The following is a 25617-nucleotide window of genomic DNA, read 5'->3' as shown; positions in this document are numbered from 1 at the left end:
AAAAGACAGAAAATAAAGTTAAATGCAAGAAATAGTGCAAGAAAGCTGCAGCACAGAAGAAGCTTCGGATGTATCTGTGACTCTCTATCTAGAGAGGAGACATTCAGGCGCTCTGGTCTTTCAGTAAGAAACACATTTTCTAAATATGTACATCATATGTACATTCACCACCAAGTATGAGGGGGAGAGAGGGAATGTGTTCAACAAAAAAATGCATGAAAGGCAAAGAAAATAAGGAATGCGTCATTATGGGGGATATGGTTAAGACTAGCGGTTTTCTTTTTTGAATTGATGATAGCAAAGCTCAACACTTCCACAGCGGCTCAGCTGCCTCCAATCCACTTTCCACCTCGTGTAACCTCATCACACAACAGAGATCTGTTGATGGTATCTTAAAATAGGGGAAATACACAGACTGGCCACAACATTGAAACCACTAGTAAGCGAAGTCAATAACACTGTTTATCTCATTGTAATGGCACCTGTCAAGGTTGGTTCTTGAAGTAGATGTGTTGGGAAAATGGGCAACTGTAGGGATGTGAGCCGGTTTGACAAGGAACGAATTGGGATGATGACTGGGTCAGAGTATCTCCAAAATGTCGGGTTTTCTGGGGTTTTCCTGGTGCTCAGTGTTTATTACCTACCAAAAGTGGTCCAAGGAAGGACAACTGGTGAATCGGAAACAGGGTAATGAGCGCCAGATGGTTCAACTGGATGTCATCAGCAAAACAGTGGAAAAATTGACCCCCGGGGCAGCATGTACAGTGAAAACAATACAGGACCTAATATGGAGCCCTGTGGAACCCCACAGGACAGAGGGGCCACTGATGAGGCGCATTCACCAAGGCGAACGCAGAAGCTCCTGTCAGTCACATAGGACTGGAACCATTTAAGGGCTGTTGCCTCTATGCCCATGCACTTGACAGGGAGTCAAAACTGACCTCTGTGGTCCACACAGATGAGCTGGTGTAGCACAAATTGCTGAACACTTTAAAGCTTCTCAGTGCTCATGCTGACTTCTGTCCACTACTGAAAGAGCTCACAATGGATATGTGAGCACCAGAAATGGATGGTACCCTGGTCTGATGGATCACATTTTCTTTTACACGATCTGTAAGAGATGGCAACAGGATGCATTATGGGAAGAAAGAAAACCTGCAGAGCCAGGGTGATGCTCTCAGCAAAGTTCTGCTGTGACACGTCCTTGAGGCCTTTGTCTATTGTTGAAGACCACATGCAACCTGTCATAGCAATGGTATTCTCCGATATTGGTGACCTCCTTCAGCAGAATAAGGCTCTCTACCACACTGCAAAAACTATTCAGGAATGGTGTGACGAGCATGGCAATGAGCCTCCAAATTCCCCACATCTCAATCCGATGGAGCATCTTTGGGATGGACGAGAATAACAAGTCTGGTGGAAGTGGTTTTAATGTTATGCATTTAGTAACAGGACACGATCCACGCAGAAAGTTTCCATAACTAGTTTTACAAATGTTGTTACTTGTTCAGGAATCAGATCATGGAAGTCTGAATCTGATGCTGCTTTAAGGTAAGATGTGGATAATTCAGGTAACGCAATACCAGCAACATCAGCTCCTGCAACGTTTACCTCTCTGTAGTTTCTCTGGTCGCTATGGCAACACAGTGAGTCCTTGTGGCATCTTGAAAAAGTCTAACTGTCTTGAACTTTGACGCCTGTGGCACAGAGCTGAGCGTGCTCTCTCCCACTCAACATAGTGGCACCTCTGTTGCCTCTTATACATAGAAAATAAACTATGTTGTTAATTTTCTTGCGACCAATTATGAGATAATCTATAACTCTGGGATTTTTTCTTTTTTTTTGTGTGTGTCTACAGCAGGAACAGGTTGTGAATATATCAATGACAAATCATCACTTTTTCTAGCAAACTTGCTTGCAAACAGTTGCTAATTAACACATCCGGCAGGTAGCAAAGCACCATGAGTATTACTCTTTAATCTCTGTTTTTGGTCTCTACCAATTACCGTAAAAAAAGCGCCAGGCTCTTTAGCTGCTAAATGCTCTGCTATGCTCACCAGCTAGTCGCTACCTGTCCCTGTCTGCCATTTGGTGCTGAGCATGCAGTGTACAGTGGATTTTCAGATTTTTTTTTTCACTGAAAACATCTGCCTGCTGCAGCTGAAAACAATGCTATGAAAACAGTGAGTGTGAACCAAAACAGAAAAGTTGCGAGCCAGACAGCTGAACAATGAGCTGAGAGGAGCTGTAGATTTGCATGACAAGTCTTTTTAGGTTCAACTCCTCTCATATTTCCACATTGTTTTCACACTGTAACGTGATACATTATTACACAAATATGAATTATAGAGTCCTTAAACCAGTGATTGTGTTGCAGGAGTATGAATAATCCATAAGACCGTTTAAAAATGAAAAGAAGCTGAGCTTTACTCACGAGCAATGCTAAAGTGAGAACATTTTCATTCCATTGTACAAAACATTGCTTTATTGCCCAATGTCACAAAATCACTCTCTTTCTCTAGAGCTTGTTTAGACCCCGTGATGTCCTAATATGACACTTTGAGCTGCATTTACATCCTTGATTACACCCTCTTATTATATTCCCATTATGCTGCATTATGGGCTTCAGAGTGGCACAATGGTTCGTACAGCGTGCCAGGTACACGCTGGTACACTGCAGCACACACCCAAACACACTCAGATCCTGTCACTATATCTGAGCGTATATATCACCACTACCTTTCTTTCATTTCTCCCCTGATATGTCTTTTGTTCGATACCTGATATGCACCCCTCCAGCTCCTGTTTGGCACAGTGAAAGACCCACCCACTGGTTCAACTCTGCATTATGCTGTAACCACCTCTACCCCCTTTTTTTTTTTTTCCACTCTAACCTGAAACCTCAGCTCAGTCGTGCAGCTGCACATCAGCCTCAGCGTGGCTGTTTTATTACCAGCTCCCGTCTCACTGCTGCTTTGATTTTCTAGCCCTTGCTCCTGGCTTGGCCTTTGCCCCAGCTCTACCTCCAGACCTTCAGGCAGTGGTCAGGTCCACCAGCCCTCCATCATCTCTGTCCTCGAGTTTTAGCCCCAAGGCTCGGCTCTGTCTATTCTCAGCCATAACCATACCACCCAGTCCAAGCTCTCAAGCAGGTTTTTAGGCTTGGCCTGTGAGTGCTAGTGTGTGTCACTCCCCTCCCCTAAGCACAGGTGGACTTGTAGGGAACGCTGCCAAATACTTTTGGTTTAGAAGGAGGGAGGGGTGTTGGCTGAGGCTGGTGGGTGTAGCAGTTTTTTGTTTTGTTGTGTTTCTTAGATAACCGTTTCGTGGAACGGTACCTTTTCACTCCCCCAAATCACTGACACACCTTCAGAGCAAATTTGAGTCTCTATCTTGCCCGCTCTCACTTTCACAAGTCAGTCAGTGCTGAGACAGTGTTGAGTTTCCTGACAGGGAGTGAGTGCGCGACAGAGGAACTGAAATCAAAACTTCTCTCCTTTAAAGGTCAGTAACATCTTGCTGTCTTTTTCACTCTTTCCTTTTTCCTGTTTTTTTTTCTCTCTCTCTCTTTGTGATACTAGTAGTTCTCATATCAAAAAAAAAAAAAAAAAGCCACAATGAGAGGTTGATATCATCTCTGTGTTGTGGAAAACATTTCAGAGCATGTTAGTGCTGTCGGCTGCCCACTGAGCACCAGAATCAAACTAAAGGATGGCTGACCTTTTGTAGAATCACATTCTTCCGTGTTCCCATTTTAAGCTTCAAATCCACGTCTCAAACTTTTTTTTAATAGGATATAAAGTTTTTTTAAAAAGAGGAATGCGCTGCTACTCTCAGTGCTATCCAGAAACTTTTCTGTGCATATCTTGCAACAGATGTGCACACAGTGAAAGCCTTCCTCCTCCCCTCACGTTACAGCCGCACACTGAGGAGGAAGCAAGCGAAAGCATGACAAAGCTGCTACAGACAGAAAGACTGATATTACTTGTTAATGTAGCAGCAGCTTGTGTAATGACATGAAGATTTACTGCACGCGACTCCTTGCTCTATATGTTATTTTTCCTTGTCATCCAAGTTTCATGAAGAGGCTGCACACGTGATTGTTAGATTAAACTGAACACAGTCTGACTATGTGAGGTCTCTAATTTACAAGGTAGCAACAAGCTATGCAACACACGGGATAACATCTGCCCACCAGGAGTCTACTGAATCAGTTCGCGACCATCCCTTTGCATTTAACCTCGATTTTAATGTCAATTTCAGTTTCTCTATGCAGCAGGTGTGGAGGCAGAGGTGTGACATTCAAATTTATTGCACTTTTTGTGTGACTTCCCATCCAGCAGCAGGAATAACTGTTAACCTTTAACACTATTACTAAAGGGTGATAACATGTTCCATTTTCAAACCTGAGATGGTGCAGCTGAATAATTGTAAAATTATCAGAATGTCAGAAGTGTGGCGTGCACTTTCTTAAAAAGGAGGCTGGGGTTTTCCTAACTGATGAGGCTTGACCGATTGATTCAAACCGCTGATTGATTTCAAAGACACTTGCAGCCACTTTACATGTAGAACTTCATATCGTCTGATTGCAGTTATTCACCACTCATTTTCCAGTAGTGATCTAAAAACCGTCAGCTGTGGTCTAATGTCGCTTCACAGCGTGCGAACCACATCATTATCAAGTTCTTCATTTAGATGTGCTGTTTGTTTCCGTTATCAAACACATGATGGATGATGTGAGAAAAAAAAAACAACAAAAAGACAGAGAGAGAGAGAGAGAGAGAGAGGATCAAATTCCTCAAAATGTAGTGTAAACAGGCCGGAGTGCAGTTGTAAGATAAAGTGTAACGTAAACCTGCACTTTCTGTTAACTAACGCTGTGGAGCAGAATGTATACAACAAACAAGCCTCGGCCTGACATCTTATCAGCCTTCATCATTATTGAAAAAAACAAAAACAAGCAGATCTTATAGAGCTGTCTTCCTGTTGCTGTGGGGGTTAGATGGGGATAAAATCAAGTAGACACTACCACACCTATTCTCGTCACACACCCTGACTACAGCTCTCTGTCTGCCTCTTTCTCCCTCCTGGATTATCTGAATTGAACCTGATCCTCGCTATTCTTTTGTTACAGGGCCTCTCTTGCAGCAGTGTGTTTAACAAACATTACCTGAGGCAGATTTCATTCATGTTTGTACAATCTCACCTACAGTTTTACTGTAGAGTATATGATAAGCCAACATTCGGGTCTTTGTATAAAGGAAGTCACAGAGCGAGTGTGTAAATCTGTGTGAGAGCGTAACTAAGTGCTTGACTGTGAGAGACTTAAGTGTTGTGGACGAATGTGTCAAATGAATAAGGATGTGGCTTCATAATTGCAAAATTATGCAATGTGTTCATTATGAGACTGACAGAGTGAATGAGTCCACACGCCTTCTTCCCTCCTGACAGCGTGTGGGCATGCCCATGTAACAGCATTTATACAGGGATACACAATCTGATCTTAACCTCCCATGACACAGATGTCATCATGAGATCTGTATGGAATCAGATTCACAGCTTAAAACACTTCAAAGACAGCAAAGACAAATGCTGATCTGTGCCTAAAGTGTTGCTGAATTAGTTTTATACGCTGCTCGTGGTAAAGTTAATGCACGTATGTATGCGTTTGTATGTCTGCAATGGCCGAGTAGCCGTTTGTGTGTGCATGCATGCGTGTCCGCCCTCCTCCGTAGGATCGAGGTCCAGGTTTTGTTGTGTGGAGTTGGGCTGGGTGAGTAAGCCGCCCCTCACAGATGAATAGAGGATGGGAGGAGGCTTGAAGAGGCTGCCGTGGGTGGGAGGCCCGAGCCCTGCCAAAAAAGCTCCTTCTGTGGGATTTGTGTACTTTTGCGTTCCTCACGAAACACAGCGCCTGGCTCCAACGACAAAGCAGCCAGGGAGGCAGGCACTTGCACTCCCAGAGGTCGGCTCGATCGCACCCTCTCTGCTTTAAAGCGATATACTTTCTTTCCGTTTACAATTTACACCTCTCTCCACTTGTTTTTCCCTTCCTCCCAGTGCTGCTTTTTTAAACACTTTCTTAGTGTTTTTCTTTAATAAAGTGACTTCTGTTTGCATACTTTGACAAACTAGGCCACCTGGGAGCTCCTGTTGCCCCACACTAAGTCTTTACCACCCACCCTGATGGAGAACACACAAACCAAGTCATTTGTAATTGATATTTGTTCAATTCTTACTGACATGCACGACAGTTTCTGCAAGAGTTAGTCATTCGCATCCACATTGTTTTGAGGCATGTTTCTTTCATTTCAAAGTTTTGCCTCGCTCCAAAACAATCAGATGATCAACTTTTTACTTCATGGTTTGCTATTTTTTATTTAACCTTTTTTATTTTGTGAATTCCTAATACTACTACAGTGCTTGTATGAGCTCTATATGTACTAAACCACAGTAGAAATGTGTCTTGCAATGATTTTTGTCTTCCTCTGCGGGGTCAAAGTCATCTGAGAAATATTTCTTGTCACACATTTCAGCATCTGAAATGTCAGTGGTAATGTGGTTGTGCTGTGAAGCGTTTTACATACAAATTGTGGGTGTTTCCTGAATGTTACCTAGATAATACAAAATAAGCCCCTGTAACCACTGGCAACCCACCTAGCTTTAGCCTAGTGACAAGTACAAAGAGACGTGATGCTCAGCCTGGCAATCAGGCAAAATAATCACCTAGTAAGTTAGAAAATTGAAACTCTGCTTTATGCAGCACAGCTGCAAAGATGTTGCAGGAAACATATAGAGCCGAATGTCATTCAGCATCAGGGAGTTAGATGAAGAAAAGAAGAAAGGGAAAAAAAAGAGCATGATTTCATAATGTCTAAAAGAAAGATCTGGGTTGAATAAGTGGGTCCACCCACCTGTGTGTGAGAGGCAGCGAGAGAGAAAGCAGGGCTGGATGGCAGTTTTAGAGACATGAGTGTGTGGGTTAGGCTAGCTGGCCTGCTTATGCTATCTAATCACTGGGAGAGAAAGGAGAGCAGCATGCCTTGATCCACCCACCCACCCCAGACAAACAGCAGTTAGCCTGCTAAGTACTATATGTGGTCGCCTGCAGCTCTAGGTTGTACATGGGGGAGCAGAGATAAAATGTGACAGAGTCTGCAGGTAACAGACATTCAGCACAATTATGTCTCATTCTGTGCCGGGGCGAAAGAGAGATGTGTCAATCTGGAAGCCACTATGGGTCACGATTGCATATGAGAGAGTGTGTGAGTGTAAGCCACGCTTCGCTGGTGAACACGGCAGAAGTAAAACTAATGAGAGTTCACTGACTGTTTTTTTTTTAAAAACCAAATTAGCCAAATTTGTTTTAACCTAAGGCTAACCGTTGAGAGCAGTAACGCATTTAATAATGAAACTAATATATACACACAGAAGCATCCACGTATGTTAAAATGTTCTTTGTCTTAGAATATTAGCGGCCTCATTAATGGGTCTCGCTTCGCAGCTGTGTTGATTTCACCGCTTCTCGTCTGTCATTTGGGTCAGAAACAGATTAGTTACCTGTGTGATACCTGAGTGGGTGGGATGAGATTGGGTTTGCATCCAAAAATAGCTGACCTACGCATCACACTTGTGTATTTGTGAGTGTGCATGTGGTTCAGTGTGGTCTGCCACCTTGTGCATGCATGTGTGTGTGTGTGTGTGTGTGTGTTCATGTGTGTGTCATGACAGGCATCTGTCTCCCCTGCCCTGCAGCCTGACTGGTTTTAATTAGGAGGTGCCAGAGTGCCCGAGGGCTCTCCTGCTGACACACACACGTACACAGGCTCACACACACACACAGACACACACACACAAACATGCATACACACACACACACACTCTACCTGAGGGCAGACAGAGGCTGTCCCACCAAGGCTGGCCTCCTTCTCGTTATCACCATAAGGAGTTGTCCTCATTCACCTGACGACCCTCACAACACTCGCACACGCTCACACACAAACACCGACACCAAGCCAATCAGATGAACACAACACAACACCGAAATGCATTGTGAAGTTGCATCTTGCTCCGGTGGTAAGGAGTTTTGACTCCTTGTACATTCTGTTCACAGTAAATTTCCATATTTTAGCAACAGAAGAAAAACAAAAAAGTGGACCACAAATCTACAAATTAACCACACTCATCTTTAAGAAAACAATCCAGCCATTTAAGTTTTCCTCACACAAAACTGTGAGCTCACACGACGCATTACAACCACCTGTATAACACTGTATCTCCTGTCTCTCGGTACTAGCAGTCCTAAATATGCAGCTTGTGTACTTTACCTCCCTTCTGGCAAAGCTTCCAATACTGATTAGGGTGTTTGAAAAGAAGACAGACCAGGAGAAAGTTAAAGCACAAACAGACAGGTCAGCAGTAAGGAAACACCCTCACCTCACTCACCCGAATGGCATGCTCCAAGGTGAGTTCTAATGACTTCAGTGCAATGACAGATGGGTGTGTGTCTCTGTGAGTATTTGTCTGTGATTGAGCGAGGCAGCGAAAGGTTTGTGCATCCCTTTGTGTTTAAGCAACATTGCAACTGTGAGTACATCTCTGTCCTTGGACTTGTGGAGACAGGGGGTGTAGACCTGGGAGGCTGCTATGATGCCCTATCTCTGGACTGTCAGGGGGGGAGGGGAGGGGGAGAGGATTGCCTCCCTTTCCTGCTTGTCTCCCACACCAGGCCACACCTGGCCTCAGAGACACCAGGATAAAGAGCACAAGTCGGGCTGGTTGTGTTTGTCTGCCTCTACAGTTATTAATCCTGGGAAGGTCTGCTAAGCAGTTCCCTGAACTCCCTTTTCATGTTATTTATCTATGGACACATTGCTGCTTTTTACACCTTTGGTTCACAGTTGGTAATTTTAAACTGCCAATATACTGACGGACCTGCTATAGAAACCCCTCCCACTATACATCTTCCAAATGTTAGATTCTGGGGTTCATGTACAACAATTTCTGCAACCTGAAAACCTGACATTTACACCCTAAGTCATTGACCACCTGTGTGGAGGTGAGCTAAGCTGGATTTGAACTTTTTATTGTTTACACAAGTACTTCTGTCACTTTTGATATGTACAAATGAGTGCAACAAATATGAATGCCTTCCAGGAGAGACTGTGTGAAAGTGTGGGCTGGTATTCCAACAATTAAACAACAAAATGTGTTGTTTGTTCGTGCCCGCGAGAATGACAGGGAAACGTTTTTGGATCTGACACCCCACATCGACATCAACAAAAGTTCTAAAATCACTGAAAAATACATATGCTTTATGAAATGACAACACTGTGGCTAAGACTTGGTTAGGTTTAGTCACTAACAATTTAGGGAAGTTAGTTCTTTTCTAGCCTTACCCAACCTTCATCTATTCTTCTTCTTATCACACAAATGTAAAGACAGAGTGTGACATAAACGTTTTAGAGCTCTGAAAGTGCAAACAACATTCGAGATACACCGTTCATTAAGTAGACAGTCACTAGTTTTGTGGGCAATGGTGGTGAGCTGATGCAGCTCATTACTAAATGACTAGTTCTGATGTTTTGAAAGTGGGAACACTGCAGAATCAGAGAGCGAGAGAGAGAGGGGGAGATCAACATGAGGCAGTTTGAATAGGTGGATGTGTGTGTGTGTGTGTGTGTGTGTGTGTGTAGAAAAGTGGTTTATTCAAACAGCAGCGATGGGGCTGCTGTGTGTCAAACAACGAGACCTGACAGTCAAGCAGTCTGGGATCACACAATAGGGCTTTCTGGAGTAAGTGGGGGGCTAGTAGGTTTATAACCTTCAAGGAACTGCACTCATAATAATCAAAGTCTGTAAGTGAGTTTGTCCTTTTGTTCAACTGACACATGCAAATTGGTGCTCTATGATATGCTGCTGTAGTGCTGCTACAATGAGCTACTGATGAGTTCTCCTCAGAATATTCAACAGTTTTAGTCAAGTTCAGATTCAGGATATTTTTCAGTTGGAAATCTGTTTGTAATATTGTACAGAAAGCCGAGCTGAGTGCAGCATCAAAGTCTTCATGATATCAACTTTATGTAATGACGCTTCACACCCCATCCCCCCTCCAAAGTGCCAATCTGGTGCCCTGGTATCTTGCTGGGAGCAGCAGGTGGCAGTAAACAGGTACGTCGAGACGCCAGTCAGACAGACAGACAGACAAAACAGATGACTCTCACTCAGCCCCTTCAATCCTCATGACTTGTGGCTGTGAGCGTGAAGACTCAGTGACAAGAGTCGCCGCTTCTTCGTGTCGACACGCTCGACACTTGACAAAGACGGAGAGGGCAAAGAAATCTGCATTTACCCTGATGACTATACCACAAAAATAGGAAGCACGAGAATCCTTTCAGTCTTTTATTTTGATAACCAAGTTAAAAAAATAATTTCATTCTTTATTATAATAAACCTCAAGCACAGTGACAGTATAAATATGTATTTCAGCCTCACTAAACCATGTGACTACATTAAATTTAAACCCCTAAATTAGTTACATAGAAAATCGCTGTATTTTTCACAGTTGTGTCCGAACCATTAGATGACAGTTCTCCATCAATCGTGGCCTGTGACAGTCTGCAGTACAAAAGCCTGCAGTTGTACTGAGTTTAGAACAAAGAAATCCACACAGGTACCACTTACTGTGTGTTGCTATGACGGCGGCAACGTGTTTAGAACAGATAGCAGATCTTATAGGATGGCAAACGTTGTTTTTCTGGCCGTCTGGCTGGCCTGCTAGCAGTTAGTGGCTAACCCTGTTTATATATACTAGATGCCAATGTGAGCTGGCCTCAGCTCTCACCCCGTACAAAACAGTGTAAACCACCATGGGCATGGGCTGTGGTTTGCTTCAGTCCATGTTTTCCCCAAGGGGAAGTGGGCATAGCAGTCTGATGTACACTCTGATGTCTACTTGTTTGTGGAGGTTAACTCGACACAGTTTGACTGCTTTCACAGTATGATTGTCGGTTATGATATATGGATGGTTAGACATATTTTAGTAGATCTGAAGGTCCAGTAACCACTAAGAAAACAAGTGCTCACAGCATATTCTACCTTATGTGATTATTAAATTTAGTTTTATTGTCTGTACAATAACTGACTGTTTCCAGCTCAGTTTGAATAGAAACAACAGGTTTCCTCTGGACTTGCAAAGTATCTCATCAGGCGGTAAAATGATCAAAAAGTGAAGTATTACAAAAGGCGTGGTTTAATGATGTCATACAGGAAATCCTAGTGACTGTTTAAGATCCTGTGAATGTGCTATGTCATAACATTTGGCCTGTCTGTGAAAGCAGAGGAAACAGGCATTCCCCCTTTTTCTTTCTCTCCCTTCGTTTCTCGTCATCACAGACGCATCGTGACACAACACAGGAAGCAGCCTAAATAAGTTACCGTTCAGGTTTGGTTGCCACAAACTTCTGCAAAATTATCTCTCTGGTTTCCTCATTGTCTTGACGATGACTGTCTCGTCAAATCTACTGCAAAACAGGGTTCCTCTTCTCTACCGAAGTCTATTCAGAAATTTCTACACCTTTCTGCATGAACTTCCCCCTTGCCTCCTCAGACTGAGGTGGCGGCGTGCTCACCAACTGTTACCATGCTTCTGTACTTTCTGACTCAAAACAGAAATCTAACGTTGGCCTTTCTGCTCCTCTTAACCTCGTTTTTGAAACCTTGGTTTAATCAACGGTTCACAAAACAAGAAGTCTGTGCTCAGTTGCTTGTGGTATTTTTGTGGTTTAATTCTGTCTCAGATATAGGCAGCTTTTAAGTAATATTTCCTCTCAGTGACACCATTGACTGAATCAGCCGCTTTATAGGGTTCTGAATGTAGGGTGCCACATGCCAGAGTTGCCTTTATATTCTGATGTTTTTCAGTAATTAGATGTGCACCTCACTGTCTTTCTGCTAACCTCCTGTGCCTGAACACATGCACAGAGGTCTCGGTGGCTTGTAAGTTTTATTATAGATAATAAAAACTTTAGGGTGATGTGGTATTTAAGAGAAAACAGGACACCAATTAAAGCAGGTGTAAAACTGAAACTGACTGGCTCTAAGTTGCATGTGTGCTGCTGCTTATGTACATCTCCTCATCTCGGCTTGAGACTAGACCGGCGGAGGTGCACAAAGCAGTTTCCCAACTTTTCTCTCTCTTTCTCCTTTCCTTTTTTACCCTCCCTCAGTCTCCCCAAACAACCCCTTCGAGTTTCTTTGCCCCGGTCCCTTTATACCAAAATCCACTCTAACACAACTAAAAATTCATTTTGTCTGACCTAAATCAGAGGGTGTCTGCGCCATGGGCTTATTACACACTGCGCTTAAACTTGTGTTGTGGAGGAGGATGGGGTATTATTATCTTCCAGCTACCCACCCTGCTATAAAAACTAGTGGTGCGACATCTCCACAGCGCAGTGCTGCTGCCCTCCCTCCCTTCCTCTCACTCTCTCGCTCGTCCTACATGAGCCACACACAACAGTGAGCCTGACTCTAAACTCCTCACTAGCCACTCTGCTACACAGACAGACCCAAGAATCACACTCTGCTCTCCTCTGTTGCGCTGCTTTGCTTCTCTCCATTGGATATTCCTCCCTGGGTGTTTTTTTTTTTTTTATTTTATTTTTTTGTGAATGGGCATCTGTGCCCAGTGTGAGGAGCTTGTGAATGGACTGACTGCTTGGCTGACTGACTGACAGACGGGCAAAGAGAGAGGCAGCTGTGTTTCAATTAAAGAGAGCAATGCTGAGAGGTCAAGTGAGGAGCAACAGAGCCTCTTAGTAGTCTGGAAATACAAAGACACGTGAGGGGAATCGAGAAAACTCAAGGTACGGTAGGTGATGGCTTCTGAAAAGCTGTGGAATGCTGAGGAACGTATCAAGACATGTGTAAATTTATGTGGATGCCAGACTTCTGGAGCATGCACATGGGTGTGTGTCTGTGTGTGTATATGTCTGTAATAATTTGTCACAGTGTTACCCAGCGTGTGAACAAGCTTGCACTTGTGCGTTATGTTACTGTGTGCACATGGGCATCACTTAGTGTTTATACGAGTGTTGTAGCTCTCTGCTTTAGACCGTGAAGGCCTGACGAGGTGCAAACAGGTCAATAAAATCACTTAACGACGCATGTCATTATTCGGGCTGTAGTGTAAATATTGTGCTATAAATTCTGGAAATAGCGCAAACATTTATAGCATCACGGCACGTCTTGGAAATGTCAAACATAGTAGTTTTAGTGGACTTAAGTGTGTGTTTTGTCTCCAACAGTAATTACACATTTCGGTTTCCGTATCTACACGACATTCTCCTTTAAATCCAAAACAAATACTCAGGTAATTCATAAAGTTAAAGGGGATGTTTGAGAGTATGGACAAAATCAAAACATGTTATGGATTTGAGGCTAAGCTGCAAATTATTGTTTACAATCAGTCAGCTTATGGACCTCTTACCTCATGTAGTTATAAAATGCAATGACCAGTATTACTATTAGAACTGTTTACCAGCTGTTGTTTTCAAGTCCTAAGTTTTGTTTGTACTCACTAAGTCCCCGTATTGAAACTATGAGCAACAAAATTTTAATATATGTACAGTAGAGTGCAATAGAGAGTAAGTGGGAAGTTAAATACAGAAAAATCATCTGCATAATAAAACGCAAATGAAGGGCGTACTGTGTTTCTATATCTGTAGCAAATATTGGAACATGTATTAGGTCATTTCAAAGTACATAGACTTAGACACCTCCTCAGCAGACTCACAAACTGAGACAGGAAATTTAACAATGAGCCGTGTGAGACCAATTACATGTTTGCTTAATCACATATTGTTCCTCTCGTGTTTCATTGGCTCCTTTCGGTTTTTAACCTACAGTTGCTAGTGTGTAACAAAAGCATTACAATTTGATTTTTAAAAAAATACATTTATGGTCATGTGTATAAAAATCTGGCTGTTTTTCAGGGTCCCAATTTCTAAATACCAGAAAAGCACAAATAAATGAATAAACTTAAACATAAATAATAAAATTGTAGTAAATGTCCTACTTCAATAATAATGTTTTGTATTTTTTTTCATTTTATCCTTTGCCACCCGCACTTGTACGACAGATGTCTGTTCATTTTGGGCGTCTTTATTCGGAACAAAGACATAAAAAAACGCAAGTTGATGTAGAATAAGAAGCAATCTGTCCTTCATTTCAAATTGAAGCAACATTCTTTATTGAGGAGCCGATATTCAGCAGTGAATCGTAAAGTTTTGTTTACTTTTGGGGTGATGGAGATAATGGCGTGTAGCTGTGGGCCCCCCTGAAGGCTCGAGAGATGACACTTAGTGCAAACAGGCGCTTTAAGGAGCCGAGCGACTTAAATTGACCTCAGACCAGGTCCACTGTTAACTTCCACATGTTAAATAGGATAAACTGTGCATTAAATACAAATTAAATATTAATTAAACGTCTAATTTGTTGGTAATTCCCTAAAGAAATTAAGTAAATAATGAAATACAATCATGAATGTGTTGGTTCACTTGTTGAAACATTTATAAATCTCTTTTGTTTTGTGTAAGCTGGGGATTTTAAAATTTGTTGAAGTCACAGGCCAGTTTTCTGAAAATATGATAACAATACTTCATATAAAAAACTCTGCACTTACATTTAAAATGTGTATGAATGCACACTAACTTCCTCAAATTAAATCCATAATCTATAACAGTGCAAATTTCCCATAAATAAGTTTCAAGCAATCCTCAACTTTTACGCAAAACTTGCAATTAAAATGCTCAAATCTCTCCCTGACATTTCATCATTATTGTAAAGAAATATACACCAACCGTGTTGTGTAAGTGGCATCATATACCATCCTCACCTGCTGTAATTGACAGCAATTAAGATAAAATGTTAAAACTCTGCCTATGCGGCCTAAAGCCTCCAAACAATTGACACTCAAAACACTAACCAAGGAAGTGTCTCCTCGAGAAACAGGTGCACTGGTGTTTTACTGGTGATAATGGACTAGCTTACACAGTAGGTCAAATGAATGTCTTCTCCTAATAAGGGGGTGAATTTTGGCTGTCAATACTATAAATTATTGGCTGTGCAATTGTCCGTCTGTGACAGTTGTTTAGCAGGTGTTTGCTATGGGCACTTGGTGACAGGGGTAAACTCTTGCTGCCGGTGATTTAGCATGTGGGTCAGGTGGATGCACTGGCCTGACAGGGATAAACTAGGCTTTGGGTGTTGTAGCTTACAGGCCAAATGAGTGTCTGCCCGTGACAAGGGTTGAGATGGACATTAGCTGCTGATTTGTGGCCTGAGCGGTCAGGGTTGGGGACAAGTTAGCCACTCTACTCTGGGCATAATGATGATACAGCTGCAACATGGACAGGGGAGAGGAGGAGGAGGAGGAGGAGGAGGAGGCGAGGAGGAAGAGGAGAATGATTAGGAGGAGGTGGTGGTCAGTGCCCGGAAAGCAGATGAAGTTCCTGGGAGAAAGACGACACTGAATGGAGGTGACACATAATTTGGGGTGGGAGTGCTGAGTTGAAAGTGTTGGTGACTAAGTGAGGCATGAGAGGAGATGTGGCCGGTACAGGAAGGAGGAAAGAAAGACCGACAGCAAGGCCTTCACAAGGGGTCAGTTTAATAAATGAGTTGAGGCTGAGTTTCGTGTGAACAGCTTTTCACACATGTAACTGAAATTCTGAAAAAAGCAGTGCTGCATGTTTGATAGAAACAGGTGCTGATTATTGCAGCAGAATGACTTTTGCCATTTATTTATTCAAATGAAAAACGGTCTCACCTTAAATTAGCAGGTCGGTACAAGCTGACAACTATTTATTGAGTCAGTTCTATTACTAAAAAAGTTTGACTTCGCTGGAAGAAAAGATGGATTATGAGTCAAATGAGTTAAACAGTAATTATCAGTGCCCGCACTAAAGGCGTCCCCACCCTGGCTGCTCTGATGGGTGGGTGGGTGGGTGGGTGGGGTGTGTGCAAAGGGTTAAGACTGTTTGGCTGATGAAATGTCGCTCCAGGACCTTGTGGTGGGAAAGCTGTGCCCTCCTCCCCTCCCTGTCTATGTGGCACATCCTCCTTAGATCCTCTCCACATTGTAATTAGGGGCCGGCCGCTAAGAGCTAGTGCTAGCTAGTGGCAGGCAAACAGTGGGAACAGAGGGGAGTGGCGCTCACTGGGGCACCAGGCGAACAAACAGCAACAGCAGCACGTGTCCCATAGTTCCAGGAGTGGGTGGGATGGATCGAGAGCAAACGAATGACAGTGGGCTCGCCAAGCCCTCCCAGTCAGACTCTTTTTCTCTCCCTCTTATCCACTCGGTGTTGTTCCAAGCTCTGCACTATTGTTTGCCTTGGCAGGCTCTTACAGGGAGGGGCCCCTCCACTGGTGTTTGTGCAACCTGTTAGGGAACTTTTAGGGCCATCTGATCTCTCCCTTGCTCTCTCACTGGAGATTCTCTCACCTTTTTACCCAGGCTATTACTTTTATGGATGTTGGCATGAAATATAATAGTAAATGGATATCGTTCTGGTCTCTGTAATGTGTAAACTGAATGTAGTAAGTGCAAATTTGATGTGAGTTGAGTTAATAGTACAGGTTTTGCCCTACATTGTAGTGTACGTGTATGAAAATTAACACACACAAAATCCCTTTTTCTATTCTTATTGATTAGTTTTATGTTTAATATATCATTTTATCATTTTTTTCTGGTCATGGTAACTTTCCCTATCTCTCTTTTGTTCCATCGAGGCTGGTGCACGGGTCTGGCGTGGGCCTATATCCTATACCACCACCCCCTCTATAGACATTTTAATTATGTCCACACTGTATCAATGGCATGAACATAGCAACAGTTACCTAGCAACAAGATCGACAAGAATAAACTACATGTAAGATTGGTATCCAAGTTGTATACCTGCAGGTGAATTAAGGGATTTTCTGAAATTGTTTTTACTTTTTTTTCTCCTCTGTCTTGATTTGCTGCAGAAAGGAACAGGAAAGCAAGACACTCGTGTGTGTCTGTGTGTGTGTGTGTGTGTGTGTGTGTGTGTGTGTGTGTGTGTGTGTGTGTGCGCGCGTATGTGTCTGTGTGGCTTTAGCGCTGGCCCATTTAGAGCCAGTCAACAATGCAGCTGTGGTGTGCGGGGCCGCTTCAAAGTATTTATCTACACATGCCTGCAGTGACCACCAAGTGTGGATGGCTAAGTTTAAGCTCTATTCATAGATGTGAATGAATGAGCACCCTGCCAGTGGAAGTTTTATCACTGTAACTGTAAACAACAGCACAGTGAATCAACAGGTAGGAACTCAGGCAGCTGTGGAATGGAAATGTTAAGAAAACAGCGAAGTGAATAGACGTTTGTCTGTGCATTGAGTCTGCCCTATCAGTCACTTTGCCGTAAATCAAATGAGTGAGGATAGAGTGCAAGTAAGCATTTTGACAGGATACAGTATCTAGAGTACAATCTGACCTCTTTTGTCGTTCTCTTCACTTCTCACCACATCCCAATCGCACACTGTATTGTTCAGACGAAGGTATCAGTTCGCTTTGTGCCCATATCTGGTAGAGAAAGAAAAAGAGGGATGAACGTGATGAACACTATCACAGAGATTCTCACGTACTTAACATCACACCTCACAGAGTGTCAAACCGGCGAAAAATAAATAAATAAAAACCAAACGATGTTTTATGTCTTATCAAGATGATGGGTTTCCCTAACTCACACAGTTGCTACACGTTTCTACAAGAAATCGTGATAACACATTCAAGAATAAATATTACCCAATGTGATGTTTGCTCAAAATGAGACATGCTGTATTTACCACTTGTTGCCTTTGCTGCACAGATGGCACACAAACAAGCAAGCCTACAGTATATTTTAATAAAGCTTGACTGTCACTCATTGTGTTAACAATATCAGCTTCAGTTAAGAGCCTCCCCTTATTCAGATCTCAGGACTTTCTGAAATCCTTCTGTGACACTTCATTTCAAACCGAGGTGCAGGTGTTAGCCGAGCTGTGGCCCACTTGTCGCTCCTGCTGCACTCTTTAAGTCAGTGTTTCAGATCCTGTTTCATTACTTTCTCATCATGCCCTCATCATCAGGACTGGAAGTTCTTCTCAACAGAATCCCCCGAAGCAAAATCAAATGCTGCTCCATCCCTGTGATTACTAAAAATGAAGTTAATAAGGCAGACCCTTTGCGTAATGGAGAGGAAAAAAAAAATCTACTGTGTGGACTTAAGAGAATTATATTTCACTGCTTTTAGTCATAGTGACAGTAAATGTGAGCAGTCATCAAATGGCAACCGGAAATCACAGCGAGAGAGCTCAATTTAACGACTGTTTAATCGTCATCATTACATTCATGTGTTGTTTTTTCTTTTAAAAAACGTTTCACAACATGAAACAGTTTTGAATTATTTTCAGATCTCTTGGTGGTTTTTCTGGCGAGACATTAACTAGAAAGACATTCTATCTGCTGCACAATAAGAACAGTTTTTTACCCCTTTCCCAAGCTGAGGCTTTCTTTTGTGACTAAGATGGTAGCCTGATGTGACATATCTTCTCCTAAGTTAATCAAGCCTCATTGTGATTTATAAAAGAGACTTAAGACTGAGTTGTACAACATAAAACTAAATTTAAAACTTAATTACCAAGTATATTCTTATTAGTATTGAGTATTTTATGTTTTCTTACACAGTACAGCAATGATTTTTGTGCTGTACAAAATAAACAAAGAGGCATTTCTATTTTTTTTTGATTAGGAAACAGTTGAAATTTGGAAAATGTTTTTAAAATATTTTTTATTTTGCTGCACACTCAATATTTTGAATCCAGAAAAAATGTTGGCATAAATATTACTGTTATGCCATTGTGGGTTGAAAGATGACCAAAAAAATTAAAAAGCAAAAATATGGGTTCTTCATAACAATCGTTTTCAGTTTGACCTTTTCATTTAAGTGTCACTAAATGGTTTACTTTGCCTTTTATCTCCTTGTTCAACAGAGACAGCGAGAGGAGAATGGTTCATCACAGAGAAGAGGACCTAATTGGGATCCCATTCCCAAATCACAGCAGCGATGTCCTCTGCAGCCTCAACGAGCAGCGTCGTGACGGGCTGCTCTGCGATGTCATCCTCATCGTCCGCGACCAGGAGTACCGCACCCACCGCTCCGTCCTGGCTGCCTGCAGTCAGTACTTCAAGAAGCTCTTCACAGTGGCCACCACTGACGGTGGCGATCACCATCACGCCGCGGCCGTGTACGAAATTGACTTTGTAGCTCCGGAGTCTCTGACAGCCATCCTGGAGTTTGCCTACACTTCTACTCTGACAGTGACGGCGTCCAACGTTAAAGAGATCCTGAACGCAGCTCAGATGCTGGAGATTCCCTGCATCATTAACGTTTGCATGGAGATCATGGACAGCGGGGATGGAGGTGGTGGAGGCGGAGGAGGGAGAGAAGAGGAAGGAGAAGAAGATGAAGAGGAGGAGGAGGAAGATGAGGAGGAGGAAGAAGAAGAGGAGGATGAAGAGGAGGATGGTGGGTCAAGAAAGGATGAGCAGGAGGAGGAGGAGGACAACGTCAGTGAAAGGTCCATGCAGTCGTCGGAGAGCAGGGGAGAACACACGCCTCCGGGGACGGAGGGTTCGCCGCCTCCGAGCACTTCAACATATCACCAACAGTTTGACCTGCACAGACAGTCGTCCAAGTCACAGTCTCCAAATGCCACGAGAGGAAAACAGGTACAGTTCATTGCATATTGCTTTTGTTTTTCAGCTTGTAGCTTGACTGCACAAAGAAAGATTTTAAATGACCAACACTGATGATGCTGTCTGCTTTGCAGGAAAGTATGGAGAGTCGAGCTCTGAAGGATTTCTCCATTGAATCTCTCCTCCAGGAAGGGCTGTACCCCCGTATGTCAACACTGGATCGGAGGGCCAACTTCTCTCCTCTCCTCCCAGGCTTCTACCCCTCCATGTGGGCTGCCGAGTTTCCAGCCTTCCCTCAGCAGCTCCTGGACCCCGGCCACCATCAGCATCCTCACGCAGGAGCCTCGCCGCAAACCAGGCTCCCTCACACCTTCCCTTCCTCTGCACCACTCGAGGCCTCCAGGCCCCTCGATCTAGCTGTGAAAAGAGAGATCATAAAGGAGGAGATGAAGGAGGAAATGCCGCCCAGTCTGCTCCAAGGTGACTTCCTGAAGGAGTTTGTCAGCTCAGGTCTGGGCAGCACCATGAACGCTGGGTCAGTGCCATCAGAAGGTCACTCGCTGGGTCCGATTAAGGATGAGGCAGACTTCCGGTCGTACCTGAGCTTCCTGAGCTCTGCGTCCCATCTGGGTGCGCTGTTCCCTCCCTGGCAGCTGGAGGAGGAGAGGAAGATGAAGCCCAAAGCATCGCAGCAGTGTCCGATCTGCAACAAAGTCATTCAAGGTGCTGGGAAACTGCCGCGACACATGAGGACACACACAGGAGAAAAACCGTACATGTGCACTATCTGTGAAGTACGATTCACCAGGTACGTACAGCAGCAGCTCTTAACATCAGGAGTTTCATGTTAACAAACCACACAGAGGTTATCACGAGATCTTGTTTTTCGGTGCGTTTTGCCTACAAAGCAGAAGGTTTTGTAAAACAGCAGGGTTAACGGAAAAGTACCCCATGCTCTTTTGACTGAGGTTAATCTGTTTTCACCTCATCTGAATATCAAAGACTTTGAAGTGGAAAGCCCCCTCCACTGGTTTCTTTGCATTAGTGGTATTTTACTAACATCCTCCTACTTTGCCATATTTTCCACCTGTATTTTAGAGCAGAACCTAAATGTAGACAGTGAAGACAAATCATCTTTATTGGCTTTAAAAATCTGTCATTTCTACAGCACAAGATCTAAAAGTGCAAAGGAATGCAGGATTGTAATTTTTGTGTTAACCTTTCCACCCACAACACATTGTAAGAAGCATGTGGTTCTGCTCTCTTTTCAGACAAGACAAACTCAAGATCCACATGCGAAAGCACACAGGTGAGCGCCCCTACATCTGCCTTCACTGCAACTCCAAGTTCGTCCACAACTACGACCTGAAGAACCACCTGCGCATCCACACGGGCGTCCGTCCTTACCAGTGCGAGCACTGCTACAAAAGTTTCACACGGTCCGACCACCTACATCGACACATCAAGAGGCAGAGCTGCCGCATCTCCCGCCCCCGGCGAGGACGAAAGCCAGCTGCTTGGCGTTCCACACCTACCAGCAACTTCCTGTGCCCCCCTGCTGCTGCAACCAACCGGTTTGAGGAGAACGGGTTAAGCCCTGCAGCATACCAGGGGGTCAAGAGTCACGGACTTGGGGAGTTGCTCAGCCTCGGCAACAGGGGTCTGGGATTTAAGAGCGTGGACGGTGTGGGCAGGGAGAGCAGGGAGGAACGGCGAGCAGAGGGGAAGCACGTCGCAGAGGAGGAGAAGGCAGGAGCAGGGAGGCAGAGGGGAGTGTTTGCCTTTGCGCTGGCTGGAGAAGAAGTGCTTACCCACTCTCCATTTTATGCTCCGAGCTCTGACCCCTGGACCATGAGACTGGAGCGTGCTCCACCCATCTCCGAGCCGGCCAAATGAACTCTGTAGAAGTGAGAGGGAAGAAAAAAAAGACAAGAAAATCTCTTTAATCTCTGTGTCTGTTCTGCTCCAGGAAGCTAAAGCACCTTTTTAAAAAGTGAAAGAGTGACATTAATGAACATTTTGAAGCCTGCTGATGTGGCAGTGGTAAAACAGACATTTAAAAAAAAGACAACTGTCCAATTAAATAATTACATTAAACTATTGTTTTAGCCCTGAGAATGTTTACAAATACTTTCATAGCATTTAAGAAGAGGCCAACAATTTGACACTGCAATTGAAGAAAACATATCGGAGTGTTGTTTTATATAAATGTTTTGCATTGTTTATCTAAAAAGCTGTAAAGTGATTAATTCTAATTTCTGTGTAATTCATCTGAAGTAAAATGAGGCTTTTGAAATTAAATGCAATAAAATCTATATTCAGAGCAGCAGGGCCTCTCAGCTGTTACAGTTCTGAATTAGGGTCTATGATGAATGTAAAACATATGTCAACATGTAGAAAAACAATCAAGACTTTAATGTATAAAAATGGTATTTGACCAGTTCAGTCTCATCGTAAAAGGAATTGAAGTAGACATAATTAAAACTTAACCGAAACATATATTCACACAATTCAGTGATTTTTTTTTTATTTTGAATAGTTGTGTTTGTGTTGAAAACAACCAGTGCTCTACAAAAAAAAGCCATTAAAATGGTTGAAACGTTTGGTTATTATTTAATAATTTTCCAAAACAATGGGAACCCACTTGAAGTCTAAATCAGGATATTTGATAATGTGTTATTTTTCTTCCACTGCCTTGTTCTGATTTAAGCTCCTTGTCTGCACTATTGTACATAGACACAAACCTTTGGCCATGGTGGTGTTAATTACGGTTCCGTTGCTGATGATGTAAAATAATAATAATAAAAAAAAATAATATCTATATTGCTCTTTAATGACTTCCATCCAAAGATGTGTACTTTGATATTTCACAAACTTGAAAAAAGACTTTGTTTTAATGTTTATGAATATGTGTCTTCAGAGGATGTATATTTCTGACTAATCAATTGCCGCTTTAGCTACACAGTATGCTTGTGTTTTTTTTTTCTGCTGCAACAAATCAAGAGGGTTTAAGCCCCATTTTTCATATAATGTTCATCTTTGATTTGTGTATAAAGAAGTCAAAAATTATTTGAATTGAAATGGGAAAGTATTTTCTTGCTATTTATGCGTATTTAAATGAATGAGCCTTGGCTATATTTTGCAAATCTTGTTTTATAAAGACACTAAGTGTTGAACTTTGCTCTTGTCTGGGAGTATAATTTTTTTTGTAAAATGACAAAATTGTGTGTGTGTGTGTGTGTGTGTGTCTAAGAGTCTGAGAGTTTGTCCTGATCTTCAGACTTTTGTGATTACCATTTTTAGACCTGGATGGTGAGAGCATTTTAATAAAGTGAGGACATTTTGGTCATATCTTAGTTCTTAAAAATAAAAACGTGGCTATAAAGTTAAGCTAACATTAGCATTGGGTTTAGGTTAGGGTTTAAGTTAGCGGTTAGACATGTAGTTGTGGTGATTAAGGTCAGAATACAGCACAAAGTGTCAGTGACGGTCCTCGCATTTATAGGACAAAAGTGTGTTTCTGTGTGTGCTTGTTTGAATAAAAGCCTTTACAACAACAACAACATTAAAACCACTCCTAGGTGAAGTGAGTGACATTGATTATCTCATCACAATGCGATGTTCTGCTGGGAAACCTTGGGTCGTGCCATTCATGTGGATGTTGCTTTGACACATACCACCCACCTAGACATTGTTGCAGACCAAGCACACCACCCCGAGAGCCAGCGACCTCCCCCACCAGGATAAATGCATCCAGCCACACTGCAAGAACTGCTCAGGAACATCTCAAAGGACAAAAGCCCCCAAATCCCCAATCTGATGGCACATCCCAATCCACAGAGTCCCCACCTCACACAGCACAGGCCCGAAAAGGTCGACCAGCTGCCAGAAACCACACCTTACATAACATTAGACAGATAGTCAGACGAATAAATCATTAAAATATATATACTAAATTAGGAAATAAACACTATAATTGTATTTATTGTCTGGGACATCTTTTTGGTGCAAGTACCAAAACAATGCAAAAACCAAACAATGATTCAATCAAAAATTGTTAAACTTAATAACAAAAAGCTCGAGATCACTTGTGAAAATGATCCAATTCCAGATCTATTTTGAATTCTGTTGGTTAGAAGTTGCACGTTTTATGTTTATTTATAAAAAAGGCACATTACAGTTCCCCACAGACACCAGAAACCTCGGCACCCCCACGTAACCATTTTATAAGGCTGGTTATTCGGGCATTCATGGATGTGTTTAATAGCTTAGTTAGCATTTAGTTTCTTAAGAATGTCCCAGTGGAGAGATATTACCATGCCTAAAATTTTTGTTTACATATCATTTTACAAAGCTTGACTGTCGTAGAAGCTGCTTGCGCCCGAAAAGGTCCACAACAATTTTTTTGCTAGTACAAAAAGGTTAATAAAAGTAGTTTCATACAGTGAAATCAAGTGCATAAGCTTTATTATCTGCTATCAGCTCTTTCCAATACCTGCCACTATACTGTTTATTATTCACACCCACACAAATAACACCACAGAGCTCCTCAGCTGGAGGCTTATAGGTAGGCAGCATTTACTGAAATGTTGGGTCACCCAGTAGTCATATCCCTGCTGAGGTCAACTGAGCTTTTCGGTCATAAGTGGGTACATACGAAACAGAAATTTGTCATTAATGAGAGTGTGGTTTCATTCAGTACAACACAAGAACATCTGAAAAAATAAGGAGAGAAGAAAGGCCTGTACAGACAGCTGTGATTTGCCAAACGTCTTACAGAATAAAATAAAACTTCACTGAAAGTCCAAACCCCAACAAACTGAACACCGTATCTGAAATACATCCAGTCTGCTTTTTCAGTGACATTTTACAGTAAGACTGACTCACTGGCTTTACCTTTATCTTTAACAGTGTACGTGACATAAGTGTGACTGATTTCAGCCACAAAATAAACCGAAAATGACAACTAGGTGGGTAAACATTCAGCCTGAAAATACAGTTAGGTCTTTAGGGGGTGTTTTATTGCGAACATGTTATCCTCTTGACATAAAAGCCCACCACAGCCTGAGACATAAACAACATTTTACTTAACAAAATAGACTGTTTAACAGATTAACTTAACTATTAATCAATACTGGTATTGCTGCTGAGTCACAGTGAGCTTGTGTATTTTATCACATAATTGTACAGATCGTTTACAGTGTTATAGTTTCCCCCTCTAAATACCACAAAGGAAGGTGCTGTGGGCTCTCGCAAGCTGAAAAAGCGTTTACTTCCAGCGTTTGGTCACAGCCTCAACTTGTTTTCTCATGAAAAACCTTTTCATGACTTCAAGTGCTAATTTCATTAGCTGTGCCTCATACAGTGCAGCCCTCTTCTGTTTCTTTGGCCTGACCTCTAGTGGTCAGTCAGCGGTACTGAATCTAACTCTTTTCGACAACGCCTGACGCGGCGTCGTCCCTCCAGAGGGCGCTAACGATTTAAATTTAATCCGAGGACCTAGCAGTGACACACAATGGGCTTAAAAGTAATGTCAGTTAATTAAGGATTGCTCGTGCATAAGGAGTATTATATATATATATATGAATGAACAAAATATTATTTTGCAGTGAAAGGAGGAGTCATTTTCTTTTTATACTGAACATTTTGGTACAATAATAAAAAGTTAAATTGAGCACATAAAATAAAGAGATGCAGTCGATGCTTTTAATGGGACACACAAACCACATCCTCTCATGTGGGGCAGCGGCCGCCTGCAGCAGCTGCTTCATGATGGTTTTACTTTTTGTTGAGAAGCTGAATGACGTTATAAACTGTTCTCTTGTAGTAAAGGAGAACTGATGACTGATCAAATGTCA

At 42.5% G+C, this 25617-nt stretch overlaps 1 protein-coding gene across 3 annotated transcripts; it reads left to right on the top strand.

Moving 5' to 3' along the window:
- The first annotated feature begins 3419 nt into the window (after window positions 1–3419).
- Window positions 3420–22940, top strand: zbtb7c (zinc finger and BTB domain containing 7C). 3 transcript variants are annotated; one of them, XM_008296740.1, is made up of 4 exons: window positions 3420–3504; window positions 19054–19792; window positions 19894–20567; window positions 21031–22940. In XM_008296740.1, the coding sequence occupies exons 2-4, from the start codon at window positions 19070–19072 to the stop codon at window positions 21653–21655; spliced, it is 2022 nt and encodes a 673-aa protein (XP_008294962.1). In that variant the 5' UTR covers window positions 3420–3504; window positions 19054–19069; the 3' UTR covers window positions 21656–22940. The 3 variants fall into 3 exon arrangements, with proteins under 3 accessions (XP_008294962.1, XP_008294961.1, XP_008294960.1); XM_008296739.1 differs by lacking the exon at window positions 3420–3504 and adding an exon at window positions 12561–12866; XM_008296738.1 differs by lacking the exon at window positions 3420–3504 and having other exon boundaries at window positions 18801–19792.
- Window positions 22941–25617: the final 2677 nt, after the last annotated feature.

The sequence above is a fragment of the Stegastes partitus genome, unplaced genomic scaffold, assembly GCF_000690725.1.
Source record: "Stegastes partitus isolate 25-593 unplaced genomic scaffold, Stegastes_partitus-1.0.2 Scaffold1149, whole genome shotgun sequence".
Taxonomy (NCBI): Eukaryota; Metazoa; Chordata; class Actinopteri; family Pomacentridae; genus Stegastes; species Stegastes partitus.
The sequence above is the reverse complement of the archived record's forward strand: the minus strand, read 5'-3'. Positions and strand labels throughout refer to the sequence as shown.